This window comes from Solanum verrucosum, unplaced genomic scaffold (assembly GCF_900185275.1).
Source record: "Solanum verrucosum unplaced genomic scaffold, falcon-dt-bn FXZP01000235.1, whole genome shotgun sequence".
Taxonomy (NCBI): Eukaryota; Viridiplantae; Streptophyta; class Magnoliopsida; order Solanales; family Solanaceae; genus Solanum; species Solanum verrucosum.
The window spans coordinates 1,606,235-1,625,292 of record NW_026019948.1 but is presented as its reverse complement, the minus strand read 5'-3'; the positions used below and the strand labels follow the sequence as shown (position 1 = coordinate 1,625,292).

General features: G+C 32.2%; 1 protein-coding gene across 1 annotated transcript; it reads right to left on the bottom strand.

Annotated features, from left to right (window-relative positions):
- Nucleotides 1–13,973: 13,973 nt before the first annotated feature.
- Nucleotides 13,974–17,706, bottom strand: LOC125812933 (putative nucleobase-ascorbate transporter 10). The gene is made up of 14 exons (XM_049492411.1): nt 17,598–17,706; nt 17,375–17,472; nt 17,021–17,197; nt 16,443–16,543; nt 16,242–16,317; nt 15,993–16,052; nt 15,596–15,771; nt 15,395–15,491; nt 15,124–15,210; nt 14,992–15,050; nt 14,829–14,920; nt 14,595–14,672; nt 14,286–14,446; nt 13,974–14,192 (listed from the first exon to the last, which is right to left on the bottom strand). Exons 1-14 carry the CDS (start codon nt 17,704–17,706, stop codon nt 13,974–13,976), a joined length of 1,590 nt encoding a protein of 529 aa, XP_049348368.1.
- Between the last annotated feature and the right edge of the window lie 1,352 nt (nt 17,707–19,058).

Genomic DNA, 19,058 nt, shown 5'->3' with positions numbered 1-19,058 from the left:
TAGCGAATTGAAGGATGCATTGCGCCATTTAAAACAAATTGTTGCACCCCCAAAACAGAATTCATAAACAATAGAGAATTCATTACAAAGTTAAGCAAAGGGATACATCTTTTAGGGAAGGGACAAGTTGCAAATACAAAAACACCAATCCCACGCAGGGGAATAAGATAACTAAAATGCTGAGGGACCTGCTCCTCCTCTTGCTTTTTCCACTTCTTCACGAATGAGAAACTTGTTGGTTATCACATGCGGCTCAGCGAACACAGCTTTGGAAGACATTGACACTCCCTGGAGGGTGTTAAGCTGATCATCCAAGTTCAAGTCCAAACGTATCAGGCAGGATCTCGCGTCAGCTAACTCTTGCGTGGCAAAGGCTAATGCCCTTTGGCTTTCATATTCTTTATGCTGGAACTCTTGTTCCCTACGCAGGTATTCTTGCTCCCTACGTTGAAACTCTTGCTCTCTTCGGTCCCATTCCTGCTGAAAATGGTAGGCTTGGATTTGGAGCCTTACCTGGACATCTTCAATCTGTCGGCCCGTGCGTGGCGTTGGGTCAAGTGTACCACGCAGATCATTCTGCAACCATTTTTTGTATTCATCCACATACCCGGCTTCATATCTATTTTCTGCCATGCTTTCTTTTAGGTTGACCCGTCCAGACCATTCTTGACAAATATCCTTGGCGTGAGGTATCTTGTCACACCCGTTGTAGTCAAAGACATAGCGGCTAGTGTCTCCTTTGAAAGGTAGAATCTGTCTTCTGCCGAATTGCCGCATTACCCTGCTAGGATTGTAAGGTCGTACCCCTCTAATGCCAGGAAGGATTAGGAAAGGACACTTAGCCCCCTGAATAGCTATTTTTTCTGACATGAAATCTTGAAACATCCATTGTACGTCTTCCTCATTTATGTCATGGAAGACTTTGGCCCATGATTCCCTAGTGCTGTGGATCTTGAACCTGTTGTTGCTCAAATGAAACTCGTAATGGTCGAGGCGGCTTTCTTTTTGTGGTTCGGCCAATTTCTGTTTCTGAGTCTCGTATGTCTTCACCAGATGTTTAGACATCCACCACTGTAGCAAAATATTACAACCTTGAAAAAATGGAAACCCGTTTTTGCATTGACCCAAAGATCGATAGATGTCAGCCAGAATGATCGGGGCTAGGTTGAAGTATTTCTTAACCTGTCCTTTCTTACCAACACCCTCGAAGATGGCGTGTGCAACCATGACAACCCGAGTATCAATTTCACTCCCTTCACCTTGAGGAAATACCATCGTCCCTAAGAGGCATACAACAAATGCTAAAGTTTGAGTTTGACTCCAACTACTGCGACTGAGAAACTCATTTGGAAAATTCTTATAATAGTTCTCGTGTCCCCACCGTTCGTAGAATTTCATAAACGAAATACTCGGGGTGTCTAGCCAGTCTGCATTTACTAGTAACAACATGTTCTTCAGTTCTGTACTGGTCGGCTTATCTGGTAGCAAAATGTGGTGATCTGGATGATTTTTCCTTTTCTGGCACATTCCGACATTGTCTAGGCAATCTCTGATTTCTTCAACAGTTGGTGTCATTTCAACATCTCCAAAGCGAAACACCATCCTCTCATCGTCCCAAAATCGAGTGACCACCTCAATGAACTTAGGCCAGACTTTGAGGTTCATTATTGACGGGAGGTGACCTAAGTGAATGGAGAGTTCTCTTTTCTGATATGCATTGAGATTGTACCACCATACACGGAGGAGGTTTGGCGTCTCGGTGACCATTTTGAAACTCAAGTGTTGCTTAGCCATCTACAAAAACATACAAATAATTAGATACCCCCCAAACCCAAGATACAATACTTTGTCAAATAGCGCATACATCCTTCAAACACGTAAGTATGAGCGTCCGTTCGGGCCGTGGGTCCTTTGGACTCAAGGTGGTCTTTCTAATGGACCCGACACGCCTTGGGTATTAGGTCATCTTAAGCCAATGCGCTAAATTTCAGGGATTTAGTCTTGCTCTATCCTAGTATGACTAAGAGTGGGGTTTATTTGAAGTGGATTGGTGACCCAAGCGGACTACTTGGGCTGGGACAATTAACGACCGTTGACTATCCATTAGCCAACTACATTCGTCAGGGTGTCCCGAGAACAATTTGGTTAACGAACGACTGTGGCCCGCATAATCGTCCTTTAAGTGAAAAGAAAAAAAATGTCATTTGACGGAATAAATGATATGCATGCAATGACAGTTGATATCACAATTTAAGCAAATAAGACACATATGAGGTAAAACAATTCAACAAATATTAGCAAATAGTCAAAGAGAGTCAAGTCATTATGGTTAGAACCTAATTGAATCCCCAGCGGAAGTCGCCATTTCTGTTGTGCCGTAATTTTCCTAACCTTTAGAAAAATCACTTTTTGAAATGTTCTAAGTATAAAACAATTTGAGAAATACTTAGAAAGAGTCGCCACTTAATTTTTTAAAGAAATCAAGAAAACTTATAATTTTCAAAGATTTAAACAGAAAAAATCATTTGAAAATACCGAAGAGGGTTCGGGGTTCAATTTACACTTCGAGAAGGGTTTAAGCATTCGAAGTGCCCGCTAACATGCGATTGACCTGCGACTTGACTAAAATATATTTGACTATTTTTTAGAAAAAATAGAATAATTTAACATAAAAAATAATAATAATAATAACTTATAACATATTTGATTAAGAAAATAATTAAATAAATGACGCATTTTATTTTTATTTTTTTTTAGAGAAAAGGATTCAAAATGGAACAATTGACTTGAAATACAAGTGATTAGAATAAAAACAAGATTAATTAGAATTTATTTTATTCATTTTTAAACCAATTTGATAAATTAAAACATGAAAACCATTTCTTATTAATTGATTAACCCCTTTTTTTTTTTTTTTTTGAGAAAATGACTTAAGTAAGTATATATATATTTATTAATTAAATAAAAAAAAAGGGTTTGGCTAACATTTTTTAAAGTTTATTAGAAAAAAAAAAAAAAAACTTTAACTTAGAACAATTGAAATGAGAAAAAAAAAAAAAGAAGTGATTTAAATGAAGAAGACCCTCAAAGAACATATCTTTAAAAAAAAATGATTCAACATAAAAATATATAATATTTTACGATATTCGATTAACTTTGATAAAATAGTTAAATAAAGAATAATTTTTAAATTTTTTGGAAAATTGGATCTTAATTGAAACAACTTGGTCAATTAAGATTTTAACAAAACTAGATTAATTAAAAATTATTTACATCATTTTTTTTTTTAGAAATAATAATTCGAACCAACTTGGTGGACAAACCAAGACATTATTTTAATCTAATTAAAGATAAGTGAAAGTTTTGACTAAAAATGTTTGAATAAGCATAAGAGTTGATAAAATGAATTATTTTTAAAGAAAACTAACATAAAGAATATGGTTTATCTTTTGGGGAATTTAATTAAACTAAGTCGCAATAAAAAAAGAACAAATAAATAATCACACAATTAAATAAGTTAGAAATTGAATTTGGGCCTCCTTTTTGGGCTAATTTCGCTGTAATTTCTGGGGATTTATTCAATCCCCTTTTTGGTATACAGCTGATGTATATCAGTGTATATCGGCATGTATATCAGCCCTTTTCATGTATTTCTTGCTTCCAAACACCTATATTTCGCCTCAGCCCTGTATTCCTGCGTTTTGACATGTATATCAATGTATATAGATGTATATATCTTGTATACAACCCCCTTTTAGACTTTCCGGGACCTGTTTCAGCTTCTAATTTCTCGAAATGATGAGTTCAACTCGATATGGCTTAGTTCAGGACTCCATGACACATCCAGAATGCAAAGGGAAGAGATAGAAGGGAGTCCAATGGACTCAAACCGAGGGGGGTCATGCAAATAAGGAAAGGGTAAAAAGATTAGTAAGACATTCGACTTTAAACGATATTATATCAGAGAAAAATAGATAGAGCTAAGTAAAATTACACATCAAATATACCATCTAAATATAAAGCATGCTAGTGCAGGACGAAAGACTCCAACTAAGATATTTGGACATTTTTAAAGTGGCCTGACGAAATACTTGGAAGAAAACCAAAACAACAAACTCTACTAATTAATGGATTAAGCAGAAGAGTCTAAAATCTATGATTTTTCTTACTACTACAAAAATGTATAAATAAAATAAAGATATAATTAAAGTAACCTGCATATCATTTCTAAAAAAATCAACAACAAACACTCAACTCTATCTAATATACCTTTAAACTACGAAAACACAAGCTGAAAATTTTATCATATAAAGGACGCCAAAAGGGACATTACCGAACAACAAAATCGATTTTAAGTGATGTAGCTATATTGTCTAATATGCCAAAGAAACACAACTTCAAAGTTATATCGCTCTCGAAAATAATCCCTTACTATTATGACTAAATTAAGTAAAATTATTTGCAAGACATGACTTATCTTTAAAACTGAAGAAAACTTATACCCATGCATATAGTAACATAATCTGCCGAGAGAAATTCAAAACTCACATTTGTAGGTATAGGATATAGAGGGTTAAATTATTAAGGAAAAATTGCAACCTGTTTTTTTTTTTTTTTTTTTCAACTAAGACAAAATGAAGTTATATATTTTCAGATTTTAAAACATTGCCTACTACTTCTACTGAATCACAAAAAATATACACGATTTAATTAACAAATGGCGCAGAACTTGAACTAACACTTACGTGCTAAGGGTAGTAACACTTCAAAAAAAAAATGCCTTCAAACGATGGCGTCCTTTTACATAAAAAAAACAGAGCACTTAATATACATAATCTCTGACTAAAACAGAGACTATAGTCATCTTCCTAAATATACTTTTAAAATAATAATAAAGCAGCTGCAAATTTTATCAAATAAAGATGCCGAATGAACATTTAGCTAATAACAAACTAATTTCGGATGAAGATCTATTCACGAAACAAAATTGTTCTTTAATATAAGACGGCCTAATCATGAAGGAATAAAAACTTTAGATTAACTAAATAACATTAACGGCAGGATGTGATTTTATTCAGATAAGCATAATTGTATATCGGCTAGATGGCAAATAGATGGAAAATAGAGAAAAGAGAGGAGTATCACCTGTTGCGGGGCAGTGAACGGGAACAACGAGCTTAAAGGTAGCGATTTCTACACCACTGCGAGCCCAAACTCCCCTTTGTGTTCTCTTGCTAAGTGAAATCCAACTAAAAATTTCCCAACTTTTTCAATTCTCCAAATTTTTTTAATTTTTTTTTTTAATCAACGAAGGCATAAAACTATTTATAGGAAAAAAAAATGGACGACTTAGTGGGGAAACTCGGTGGATTGGATAAATTTCAAATTTTGAAATTCGAAATCTTGGAAGACGGAAACAACTAGAATAGTACCAATTCTCAACGGATTGAGAATTGTATCCATTGATCTTGATGCCAGGATGAGTGAAGCGCCGAGATTACTCCATCTGGCACTGCTTTTTAAACAAATCATACTGTTGAAGCAGAAAAGGAAGACGAAGAGTATGGGCGAGCACTGTTGGCGCTGCTTGGAGATGCGATTGATGTGACGAGTCTGCATTTCACGCTGATTTCTCACCGGATTTGGTGGGATTTCTGGGTTTCGGTGGACGTTGTTCTCACATGGAGAAGAAGAAGAGGCAAAGTGGGGTCGTTTGGTATTGTTGTTGTTGTGAGAATTAGGGGTTGGGTCTTGTGGAATTAAGAAATGGGCTGATGTATTGGATGAAGAGTTGGGCTGGGCATTGAATTAAACTGGGCCGGCTGAAATTGAGAGGAAAGGCCCAAAATTTGGTCTTGCAAAGTGGTTGAAGAAATTGGTAAGGAAGTGGCTATAATTGCAATTACAAGGGATTAGAATTAGAACCAATTGAAGTTAAAAATTTAGCTGATTTGAATTTAATTGGTGAATTCGGCCAAAAGTTAAATAAGATGAATTAATATAAATTAATTAATGAGCTTCTTAATCTTAACGAAAACAAAAATAATTAACTTAATCATAAACTAATTAATTCAATTACAAAACTAATTAACTCGAAATTACAACTATAACTTAAAGTAAAATAAAATGTAAAATCCTTTGTGATGATTTTCAAATATTTATAAAATAGCGTGATTGCAAAATATACATACTTATTATTAAAAATGATAAAAATTACTTTAAAATAATTTGAAGGTATTTTTGAATTTCATAAAACTCATTAATTAAAAAAATTATAACAATCCCTAATATTTAAAATATAAAATCCTTTTTGAGACGATTTTCGGATAATCATAAAATATACTAATTATATACATAATTATGTAAAACATATATATCAACTAAGATTATAAAAAGGGACAAAACTATTTAAAATAACTTGCGAACCATATATTATTATTATTTTTTTGAATTTTTATAAAACTAATTATTTTAAATCGTTTGAGATTGAAGAAGTTCAAAATGATTAATTTATATTGTGGAGGGTCAAAATTGGGTGTCAACGGATCATTTGGCCTATTACTTGGCCCTTCTCTAGCATTATTATTGATATGAGTAATACCATAGGTATCTCGTTTTCGAGAGATATCCATGACTCTTTTCTTGAGGGACTGGATGTCCTTCCCAATGTTGTGTAATTTGGCCTCCTTCTGACAGAAGCAAGCATAAGCCTTAAGACGATCAACGAATCCAGCAGCATGATCACCATCTTTTGCTGCATCCAAACTGTATGCTTCTAAGATATGCACAACATCATTAGCAACGGATGTGATTTCAAATACCCATTGCTGCACCAGGTTATCTGGTTCTTGATTTTTTTCAGCATCTTTGAGGAAAGCTTTCATGAAAGACAGTTCATTTCTTAGCCAAAGAACATTCTCTCTGAGACTTTGGCGCAGGGAAACTTCCTCTATGAGGAATGTTCCCAGTTTTTCAACTGCATAGGACACAACTGCATCAACCATCCTGATGATTTTGAGACTAGTTTTTCACTGTAATAAGGATAAATTGGTATACTTGACAATATGATTACACAAAAGGAGTAGTATTATAGTTCAATGGCGCGTCACAGTTTAAATACAAATTTAAACCTTGAAGAAGAGTTGGAAATTTCCAATTGGCGATGAAAGTCAAGGTTATCAACTATCAAGTTCTTCTTTTCATACTCAATTCTTAGCGCGTAAGATTCTATAGACTAAATCACAGTTCTAACTAAAAAAGTCAGCAGTTTTCGAAAGATCTTCTCAGGACTTGCTATGCAATTCATTGCCTGGTGCGTGGACAATTCCATATGTTGTCCAATATCAGTACCAAAAGCTAGCTCATGAGAAAGGATTGTCCAAGGTCATACAAGGAGACCACCCATCCCTTTTTCATCCGATGTGACTCTTCAACAGTTTGATTAGTTCATGTCCAACAATATACTCAGTGTAGTCTTACAAAGTGCAATTCCTAACTCAGAGACAAAGATATTTCTGATAGACCTAGTTTTTGTCCATAAGCAAGATAATGAGGCAAGCAGAAAAAGGCAAAGTAGGTACCTAGAACATGTAAGGAAAGCAAGTAGCTGGCCCCACTATGACAATCTCTTTTATCTTAGGCTTTAAATTATGTGTGCCCACACGTTAAATATCCCAATACAAAAACAAAATTCAAAATTTATTGAAAATTCCTTGTTCACTCAAAAATTTATTAAGATCAAGTTGTAATATCCCAATCCAACTAGTTTGAGGAATTCATTTGTAGTAACTAAATAAAAGAAGCCTCTGTAAATATAGGAAGACCCACCATTTTCAGAGTCCACCATATTGGAGAAGCAGGGCTACAAGAGTTGATCTTCAGTGAGGCGGAGCTGTTGCCCGCCATATGCTGCTGCGTTCAAATCGCAATGAACAAATTTAATCAAATATATGGGCCGTCTCAAGTCTCAACAAGTTACCGGTACTAGATGTTTTTCCCAATTGATAAAAAATAAAAAGAAATAAAAAACATCTTAATGTCAAAGCAATCTCAATAAGTTTGAGCGGCCTAAAGTCAAACTTCATCGACTGACTTTATTTTTTTAAGTAAATATATATAAATTGAATAATTATAACATACTTAGTGTTAGGGGTGTTGGTGGTTCGATTTGAATCGGTTATTGACTAAAACCAAAATCAAACAAAAAAAAAATAACCGTCGATTTGGTTATTATCGGTTTGATTCAGTTTTTTTTTTTGTTTATTCGATTTGAAAGTAATAATTTTTTTGAACACCTAGTACATGAACAATCCACAAAAAAGGTACTATCGGTTCAATTAAGCAATACAAGAGTTACTATTACACAAACAAATTGATTCAATTAAGAGAAAGAGTAATTATTATGTGAAGTAGGGTGGTAATGACTAAAATGGATTTGGATTAGAATTGTTATATGGAAAAATTAGTAAACTAGTCAAAAACAATAACATAATTAGTAAAAATTTCCATACTTTATAAATATTAGTAAAAATGTCATTATTTTAAAAAACTTTATGCATCCTAATTTTCTTCCTACCTTATCTCCCATTGACAATTACACGTTTTCAATTAATTATCTCTCCCATTTAAAAAAAAAAAAAACTTCTCTCTCACATATTTATCTTTTCAGATTCTTAATTCTCTCTCTTATTTAAAAAAAATCCCTCTCTCATCTTTATCTTTTCAGATTATCCTCCAACATTCAAGTTGCCCATATATCTCTTCCGTAAATTTTGGTTATTTTTTTCAGAAATTAAATCAACAACAGTCCCTTTGATTAAGGTATTAATCTTTATCCTATTTTTAGATTTCTTTTCTGATCTTATTTTTGTTTAAATCTTTAAAGATTGTTGTTTGTAGTTGAAATTTCGGTTAGGGTTCAATCTCTGTTGGCTGAATCCAAGAGGCTTACTAGAGGTATCCAACTTAATCAACAAATTGCTAGCTATTTTCCATCCTTTAATCTATTTATTATTTAAGAAATAGCGGATAATGTAGGATCTGCTGCTAAAATGAGGGAAGAGAGACGATCAGAACATTTACAGGACCCAATCGGTATGCAAAACCTTCCTCAAATTCAAAACGGAAATGTAGAATCTTCGTCTACTCGTGGGGATCTTGAAAAAGACAACGAAGAACGAATAGTTGTCAAAGAGGATGGAAACGAAGAGGTATTTAATTATTTTTGCATGTTGAGTTGAAGTTGTTAAAGAACAATTTTTTTCAATAATTTTATTTTAGACTGCAGTTTTATCTATATTTTTTTTGTATTCAAAATTCATTTAGTATGTGTATTGATATTGATTAGATTTGCAAATGTTTATGGACAATGTGCACGTTTGTTAGTACGTATTTTGGGGATATTTTTGTTTGCTTTGTTAATAGCAAAAGCTAAAAGCAAAGCAGCATGAAGAATATCACATTATTTTTTACTGTCATTATATAAAGCAGGTGGCATGAATTAAATTTCAACAGAGGTTTTATAAAGTAAATCCTTAAGAATACTATTAAACAATTAGTTTGTATTCAATCAAGTAAGATACATATTAACTTGTTAATTTGTATTCCTTTTAAACAATTAGTGATGCTAGTTCAGATTGTATTCATTCCTTATTATTTGATTGTTTTGTATTCATTAGTTTTAGTTGTGTTGTGTGCTCTATAAGTTACTTTTTTACATGTCTTTGTATTCATTATGCTTTGTGTATCATTTTATAGTTATGGACATTGTGGGAGTCTTGTTTGTATCCAGTAAAGTAAAGATACATATAAACTTTATACATTTGTTTTGTTTTTTAACAAATAGTAATGCCATTTGATTTTTTTCTAAGTTAAAGTAAAGATACATATTAAATGTATTCATTGTATTCATGCACTTTTGTTTCATTGTTTTGTATTCATTACTCCATATTTGGTGTATTCATTAAATCATAATAATTATTGTATATGTCAGATTTGATTTATAAGTTACATTATCGTATAAATTTGTTTTTATGTGATGTAGTTTATAAGTTACATTATGGCATAATTTATATATTTATATGCTTGCCAAGTTAAATATTTTTTCTTACAAATCTAATTTACTCAAGAAAATGTTTTTGCCTGCAAAGATCTACCCAAGGATGCACCCCACATTCACTGCTTTGTTAACTATGACATTAAAACTCAGTTGACTAAGCATCTTACTGAGCAACAATATAATTTATTTTGTGAGAAAATATGTTTCGGTCATTATATGAGAATGAGATTATGTGTTGGTCAAGGTCAAATTCTTAGGTGTTGTATGGCACTAGAACTTGAATGTAGTACTTGGCAGGCTCTTGTTATCCGAGTTAATGGAACTATTTGAAGTTTACACTTAGAACGTTTGCACTGATTACTGGATTAAATTGTGTTGGCGGCATAGATGATTTCAAGTTCAACACTAAAGAACCTAATAGGTTGATTGTTCAGTACTTAGGTGGTAATGAATTTATCCGTAAATCAGACTTAATGAGCAAATTCACAAAAAAAGTTTGGGCAGACAATGAAGACGATGCTCTTAAGTTCGCCATATTGTATTTCATTCATACATATGTGTATTCCGGTGAAAGGACATCAAAGAGAATTCATAGAATTCACTTTGATTTGATTGAGAGTGGCCGGTACAGGTAATGAAAGTTGATATAATTGTTGAAGATCAGAGCGATGAAAAACAACTTTATGGCATGTTGCATTTGTATCTAAACTATCAAATTGTATTCTACTATTTTTATTGTCTGTTGCATTTTGTATTCATTACAAAATTCATGTGGTATCTTGCTAAAATTTGAGTTTTTTAGGTGTAACTTGTATTTATTTTGTAGGTGGTATTCATTTCAAACTATGTATATGTTTAATTTTGTATTATATTTTAGGAATATAGATAAATAGTTTTACAGAATTTTGTATGCTATTCTAAATTAGGCTTCATACAATTTTATATTTTTTAATTATTTTGTATTCATTCTAACTATATGCCAACAAATTTTGTATTTTTTGTGCTCACTTTGTATTTCAATAGCATTTTGTATTTTAATCTCACTTTGTACACAAAGCATAATGAATACAAAGACATGTAAAAAAGTAACTTATAGAGCACAACAACACAGCTAAAACTAATGAATACAAAACAATCAAATAATAAAGAATGAATACAATCTGAACTAGTATCACTAATTATTTAAAAGGAATACACATTAAAATTCAGTTGACTAAGCATCTTACTGAGCAACAATATAATTTGTTTTGTGAGAAAACATGTTTCGGTCACTATATGAGAATGAGAATATGTGTTGGTCAAGGTCAAATTCTCAGGTGTTGTATGGCACTAGAACTTGAATGTAGTACTCGGCAAGCTCTTGTTATCCAAGTTAATGGCAAAAGCATTTTCCTGAGTAAATTAGATTTGTAAGAAAAAATATTTAACTTGGCAAGCATATAAATATACAAATTATGCCATAATGTAACTTATAAACCACATCACATAAAAACAAATTTATACAATAATGTAACTTATAAATCAAACTTGACATATACAGTAATTATTATGATTTAATGAATACATCAAATATGGAGTAATGAATACAAAACAATGAAACAAAAGTGCATGAATACAATGAATACATTTAATATGTATCTTTACTTTAACTTAGAAAAAAATCAAATGGCATTACTATTTGTTAAAAAACAAATACTCCCCATATTTTCTTTGTATTCAAACTAAAAAAAAATTAAATACCCAAGTCATTAACAAATACAAAATTATAGATGTTAACAGTTTTTTGTATCCAAGTTAAAAATGTATATATTTACAATAGTCCTTGCATCAAGTAAAAACAAATATTGAAACATTAAAAACAAATTTGAACAAAACTGTATTATGCATATTTCAATGAAATCTGCCAACATATATGTATACAAAATAAATATTGAACCATTAAAAACAAGCGGCCGATCAAAAAATCTTCAAACAATCCATTAACATTTTTCGTAATCAACAACCACAAAAAATTAAACAAATCCACCAAAACTAATTTTTCCTACGTTGTTCATAGTACATACAATTTACAATGAAAACAAATAAAGTTTACAATTATTTACAAACTTTCATATCAAAATTTTATAATCACTTAGAAAAAGATTAAGGATGAAGCAATTGACTAATACCTGGTCCAATTTGTATTCAACCAATTTGATCGAACTCCCAATAAAAAAATCCCTCTCCATAGTTGTTTGTCAATGATTTTATTGTACTATTTCGTTAAAATAATTCTCAACAAACAGAAAAAAAAAAAAAAAAGATTTCAATCAAAATATATTGAAAATCGATAATGATAGAACTCATCAGCTATGGAGAAGACCGATTAGTATTTAATTTTGAAATTTTGTAACTGCTGAGACTTTTAAGCAATTGTTCCTTTTTAAAAAATGTCTCTCCCCATTTCTCCTTTTTATTATTTAACAATTGTATTCTTTCAATTAAAACAAATAATAAAAACTTAAATAAGATACATAATAAATTAAAATTGACATTTTTACTAAATATTGAAAGTGTTAACATTGGATCCTATTAAATGTCAAAATATTGACATTTAAAAATAATTCCCTTGTTATATTTGTTTAAGTGTTGGGCTTAAGCAAATGCTAAAGTTAAAGACTTAAGTTAATTAAACTTTAACAAAATATTTATATTTTATTTATGAATAATATATAAATAATTATAAAAATTATATATCTAATTTATCAGTTCAATTTGGTTGTTTTTTAGTAAAACCAAAATCAAACCAAATAGTATCAGTTTTCAAACCAAACCAAATATCAATTTTTTATATCGGTTTGGTTCGATTTGGCTTTTTAACCATAACCATGTACAACCCTACTTAGTGTAATCCTACAAATAAGGTCTAAAGAGATATGATATACTCGGACATTATGAAGTAAGAATGCAAATAATGATTTCAATGAAAAATATAAACTATAAAGTTAGAATAATAAAATCTACTCAAAAATTTGAAAAGTTTATATAATAATGATATCGAAATAGTGTTGCGCTGAATTTGATAAGTTGATAAAATAATATTAAAATAGTATTGATTAGTTTTAGTGCTTGAATTTTAAAAAATAAATCAAAAATATCTATGCCCTAAAAATATCAAAACTCCAAGCGATTGCTTTAATAACTTTATGGCATGCTTAATGCTCCTGCAAGTAATTACTCATGGTTATTACGTGAAGTAGCTTCAATTGCTAAAGGTGGTGAAGACTTCAGCAAGGATCTGAAAGAAATATATTTTTATTTCTTAAAATTTTGGGTTTAAAACAAAACTTTCATGTTAACAAATTTAATTGAAAAAAGTAATTAAATAGATTGAGTGACTTTCTAGGAGAAGAATCCATAACTGATTGACCAAAATGTTATCTCCTTTCATCAATCAAAATCAATCAATAAATTCACCTGTAATTAAGCATTTTTCACGGCTTTATTCTCTGTTTTTGGCATTGAAATCCTCTTTGATAATCATTAGCCAAGTAACCAAACAAGTGACTCAAGAAGCATTATTTTGTGCTATGTTGTTTTTGGCATAAGGCACAATTTTTGTTGTAATACAAAGAACATCTTCGACATGGATGGACAAGAGGGGGGCCTCCCACCTCCAATTATAAGTCTATGAATTCGAGTCAACGAGGAGTAAAAAAAGTGGGAGCTCCTAAGGAAGGGTAGGGAAAAAAATTCGTACAATGACATTTGAGGATCCGTTGAAGATACACCTGACATTCAATAATAGCAAGATTTCTAGGATGTCAACAGAATGACATATGCTATTCTAAAGGAATAAAAGAACAAAACTCGAACTCGAGTGAATTTATGAAGGAAACAAGCCCCTTACAAAATAGTGATGATATTTCTTTTTTGACTAATAAGGTGGGAAGAACCTATTAAGTTGGCATGGTAATTTATAAAACTCATCACTTCTAACATCTTTAGTATATACCACAAACTTGTCCCACCAATGCAAGCCACTGTCTTTTCGAGCTTCATCGTTACTAAATGGAAGAGTCCTATCCAAAAATACAGCAACTGCAGCAGCTATCGTGGCGTGTGACATGAAGATGACAGACATTGTGTCATTGAACTGCAGTTCAAAAAGAACAACATTAGTACGAATTTAGTTTGTAACGATAATTCTGAAAATAACAGAGTTTAGTGGATGAAAATTTGTGATTACCCATCTTGAATTTGTATGAAGAGGACCAGATACAGAATACATGTGATGCTCTCTGAAGTATTGTGGTAAGGAAAATCCCAGAAAAAGAGAAAATCCCAATATGAAGTTTGTTCTAAAGCTGTTAAGGTTACAGAATTGGAGAAATCCAAGACCAGCTGATGCTGCAATTCAACCAATGGATCAAATGTCAACAACAACGACAACATACCCTATGTAATCCCACGAGTGAGGTCTCGGGACAATGGACTAAATGTCATTTGGAAAAAAAGGTTGCATTAACAAAATAGTAAAAATGTAAGTGATACATACACATGTATCCAAAGAAGATACAATACATTGCAGCCATGATTGATGCAGGTATTGAAGCAAAGAGTGCTCCAAATTTTCCTAGCAAACAATAAAGCATGTCACGAATTAAATTGATACATCACAGTAGATAGCATACAGACGAAAAGCGTCTAATTTTACAAAATTAGTCAGTCCTTCTCCATCAAGTAATGGATTCTTGTCTTTGAATCAATAGATACATTAGGATTAGCATACCTAAGATGGAGAAGAAAATCATAAAACCAGCAGATATTTGCACAACTCTTCGGCTTCCAACTCTTGTCATTGCCAATAGACCAGCGTTTTCCCTGTGAATCATAGTTAATTGCCTAAGTCATAGTATGAGGGAATTCATATTAAAAAGATAGGAGATTGTTACGCTGTAGCAGCGCAACCAGTGACACCACCAAAAACGGCATTTAGCATAGTCCCAATCCCCTGCGACGAATTAAAACTCATTAGGTAAATGAAACTTGATACAACGAGAATAGAAGAGAATATTTGGTCTCACCAGCCAGCCAACACCCCGGCTAATGACAGAAGGTGGCACTGGTGTAGCGCTTCCATATCTCGCTGATGCATGAAATACACCAGTTGACTACACAACATAAGTACTCAAAGTAAATTCAAGAGTAATTTTCACTATCCAAATGAAAGACCAATGTACCAAAACAATTCAGAACTTATTTCTAGCAGCCAAATTTTTTTTCACAGCATTAACTACGAAGACTATGCGTTATATATCAACAGTGAACAGATAATTAGAGGTTCAGAGAACAGACCTCCACAGAAGCAACAAAAGAAGCGATCATCATGGTAAAAGCATCTCCAAATTTGAAAGTTGGAACCCCCCATAGGAATAGATATGGCAGGTCGATCCTGCATAAAGTAACGCAAGTTGCAGCATAAGACACACTCCTGAGAGACATGATAAAGAGATAGGAATTGCCACTTGGTGATGTGCACATAAAGAGAAATCTCACCAAGGAGATCCAGCAATGAGTCCAGAGCTATCAGTGCGGCAATTTGCTTCATTTTCATTCTTGTATGCACCACTCCAGGTCAAGATTGCTGCATAAAACCATACAATTGCTATAGAGAAGAGCATTGCAAACCGGTCACATATGGGCCTCTTTAATTTGAGATATGTTGGTAGATACTGCAAGAACATTGTTACATTCAGGGAATCAAGTGTGAGTAGGAATAGGATAAACGATATGAAATACTTTTGCTGCAACATGTCAAATGAGAAATCTATAAGTTAGGAGAAAGTTAAGCACAATGCACAAAAAAGGATAGTCTGATGGCAAAGAGAATACAGAATATATCCTCTTCAACAACCTCATGAATTAGTAACAAGGTACAATCCAAACTACTTGCCTGTGTGATGACAACCATGAAAATTAAATGTGGTATCCCAACTTCAATACATTCTGCAATCTACAAAACAAAGGTTACAAAAGATAACTAGTGAGCATGTCTTCAGCAATCTGATAGTGACCTCAACTTGATTGTGACTGAGGCGTGGCTGTTATTGTTGTTTCAAGCAATCTGAGATTCTCATCTTTACAGAGAGCATATTTTAAATCAAACCATATTTATGAGAAAATCTAGGATTAGAGTTCTCACCAATGGAAAGCCAAGATGGTAGAGCCCTAGTCCAGTAAAGGTAACAAGTGGTGCCACAGATAGAGGGCTAAGTAACCTAAATTATAGAATCAAATTAAGAAATACAGAATTATGCAGCAAAAAAAGAAGACGATGTAAAGTTGATGCCACATGCTCAAGAGTCAAGACTGGAAAAAAGAAGAAGATCATATTAGCACACACCTTACAACATTTCTCCACAGGCCAAGGAAGCCCAGTAGAATTTGGAAACTAGAAGTAACAATAAGAGCGCCCTGTATGCTCCTCATTGTATGCATAAACCTCTGTGGATATCAATCATGAAAACAAATTCAAGAAGCATCAACTCAATTGACAACCTGCATCCCCACCAACACAAACCAACTCACAGTCCATACAAGCAACCATAGGTAAATGGTGCCTGGTTCACTGAGTTCAACCCTCTAATTTCAACACGCGGCGAAAAATTGCAACAAATATTAAACTCAAAACTCATAATTTCAGGAGTGCAATGATTCAGTGATAGAATGACAAAGGCAGGATTTTCACCAAGGAGTTCATCATCTATTATACATACGTAAAAGAATTTACCTTTTTATATATAGTGTAATTTTTCAGTTAAGGGAATTCGGATGAACCCCTTTCCACCCCTTTAGCTCCGACACTTTTAAACAACAAAAACTTTAAGATTGAATCTATCAAGTTTAAATCTTGGATACACCCCTTGCCTCGGACCCCTCTCAAAAAAAAAGAAAAAAAGAGAGGGACTAATGTTACATTACCAGCTCAGGATCCTGAAGAACTGAGAACTTATTAGCCTGGATAATTGAGATCATTGGTATCAAGTATGCATATGAACCTCCCATTACCAATGGCAATCTGGTCCCAAATAAGGATTGGAGTAATGTATTCACTCCTGAAGTAAAAAGCAATGTCTGTACTATTTTTGCCTTCTCATCCTACAATTCAAAAACTGGCTGAAAATCAGTTGAATCAATAAAAGGATAGTAATCTACAGGATCAATTATCTAGTGGCAAAAGGGGGAAAATTTTTTTATATATGTTTGACTATAGATTTTGAAGTTGAAACTTAAAATTTGAAAATTTGAGTTTTTGAAGTAGAAAGAAATTCTTACATTGCCACCACCCATTTGAGGAACTATGATACTTGGAAATAAGACAATATTACCAAGACTCAATATGTAATGCTGAAACCCCAATAACAATGCTTCCCCTGCATTATCATATTATTTATCATAATCTTAGTTCAAATCCTTATAAACAATAATTGAAAGAGGAAACAATATAACTGGTCACTGTATATAACTTAAATCGCGTAACTTTTAAATTTGCACGTACCCCAAGGTGGTGGGCTATTAACACAGTATTGTACATTCTTAAGTTGTTCCATAACTGGATGAGGATGTAATTCTTCAGCCTTTTTAGCTCCATTGTTGCCACTAGACATGATTGAAACTTAGAGATTGGTTTTAGAGAAAGTTGAAAATTGGCGCTACTTCATGCATTGACAATATTGACTTTTTTTCGTTGTAGCAAAAGAATGAACGTTACATTTGTATTGTTATAATTAAACATACTGATATGAAACTAATTGAGTATATTGCCGTTACAAATATTTTTGGCCTTAGTTTTAAAGAGTGAAAGATATGAATTTAATTGTATCTGATACCAAAACAACTCATCCTCCTCATGTATGAAAAAAGCCCTGTGCTTTAGTATCTTGTGCTGTAACCCTTACTAAAGACTAGTTTTAATGTTAAAATCCTCAAAATTCTCTGGAAAGGTTAAATGGGATTATTTCATCCCTGATATACGGAATCCAGGATCCTTATTCAATGCATTATCCCATGGGATAACAAATTTTTACTCGACACAAAGTTTAAGAAAATATAGAAAGACTTTTGAATATTATGATCTTAAATTAAAACACATAAAATATACTAAATACTTTTTAATCTTATGATCTTAAGGAAAGTCGGAAGTTAAGAGCTGCTAAAAGAAATGAAATATGTTTTTTAAACTGAAGAAAAAAAAATAGCACAAATAAATTGAAATTAATGGGGGTACTCGTGGTTAATATATAATAACAAAGAAAGAAAACTCATTTTGGGTCGTCTCCGCTCCTTAAGCAGAAGTCCCGTTACTTTAATTTAGTGAAAGCATTTTCGTATATATCATCATAATCATAATTCATAAGAATGTTGAGAAAAATGTTTTTCACTAAAATAAGTGAATTTTTTGTTTTTTTATTTTATGTAAATAAAAAATATCATCTTGAAAATATTTGTATATAATATAGATAAATATTATGTGAAGTTGGTAGGGGTGTGGGGTGGTAGGGACGGAGGTTACTGGGTAGGGTGAAGATAAGGTGTGTTGGAAGTAAGGAGAAACATTATTTTTCTCAATTTTGAGAAATTTATTTATAAAAAAAAATCAAAAAATTGTGATCAACCAATAATACGTGAAAATCCGAACTTACTGAAATTATTTTTAAAGTAATAGGTAATTTATTTTTATTAGCAGATAATTTATAAGATTGAAAATTCTTATTTTCAAGAAATTTATCTATAAATATTTTAAGTCACTTAATAATATATTTTTTAATTACAAATGTCTGTATGTATATAACAAGTATGGACGTGCTCCAAAAAATTCCCAATTAAACTCGATAAATTTGATCTTAAGTTATCTCCAAATCAAGGTTCACAACAAGGAATCTTATATTAAGCATTTTCATTATTAATCGATAACTTTTAGATTCAAATTACAGGATAAAGTGAATATTATTAATTCTTC

Excerpts from the sequence above, each read along its gene's own strand:
- LOC125812933 (XM_049492411.1), bottom strand. The coding sequence starts at position 17,706 with ATGTCTAGTGGCAACAATGGAGCTAAAAAGGCTGAAGAATTACATCCT. Across the intron at positions 17,198-17,374 it reads CTCAAATGGGTGGTGGCAAT|GATGAGAAGGCAAAAATAGT; the intron begins GTAAGAATTTCT and ends TTTGAATTGTAG. Across the intron at positions 15,772-15,992 it reads TCATGGTTGTCATCACACAG|TATCTACCAACATATCTCAA; the intron begins GCAAGTAGTTTG and ends ATGTTCTTGCAG.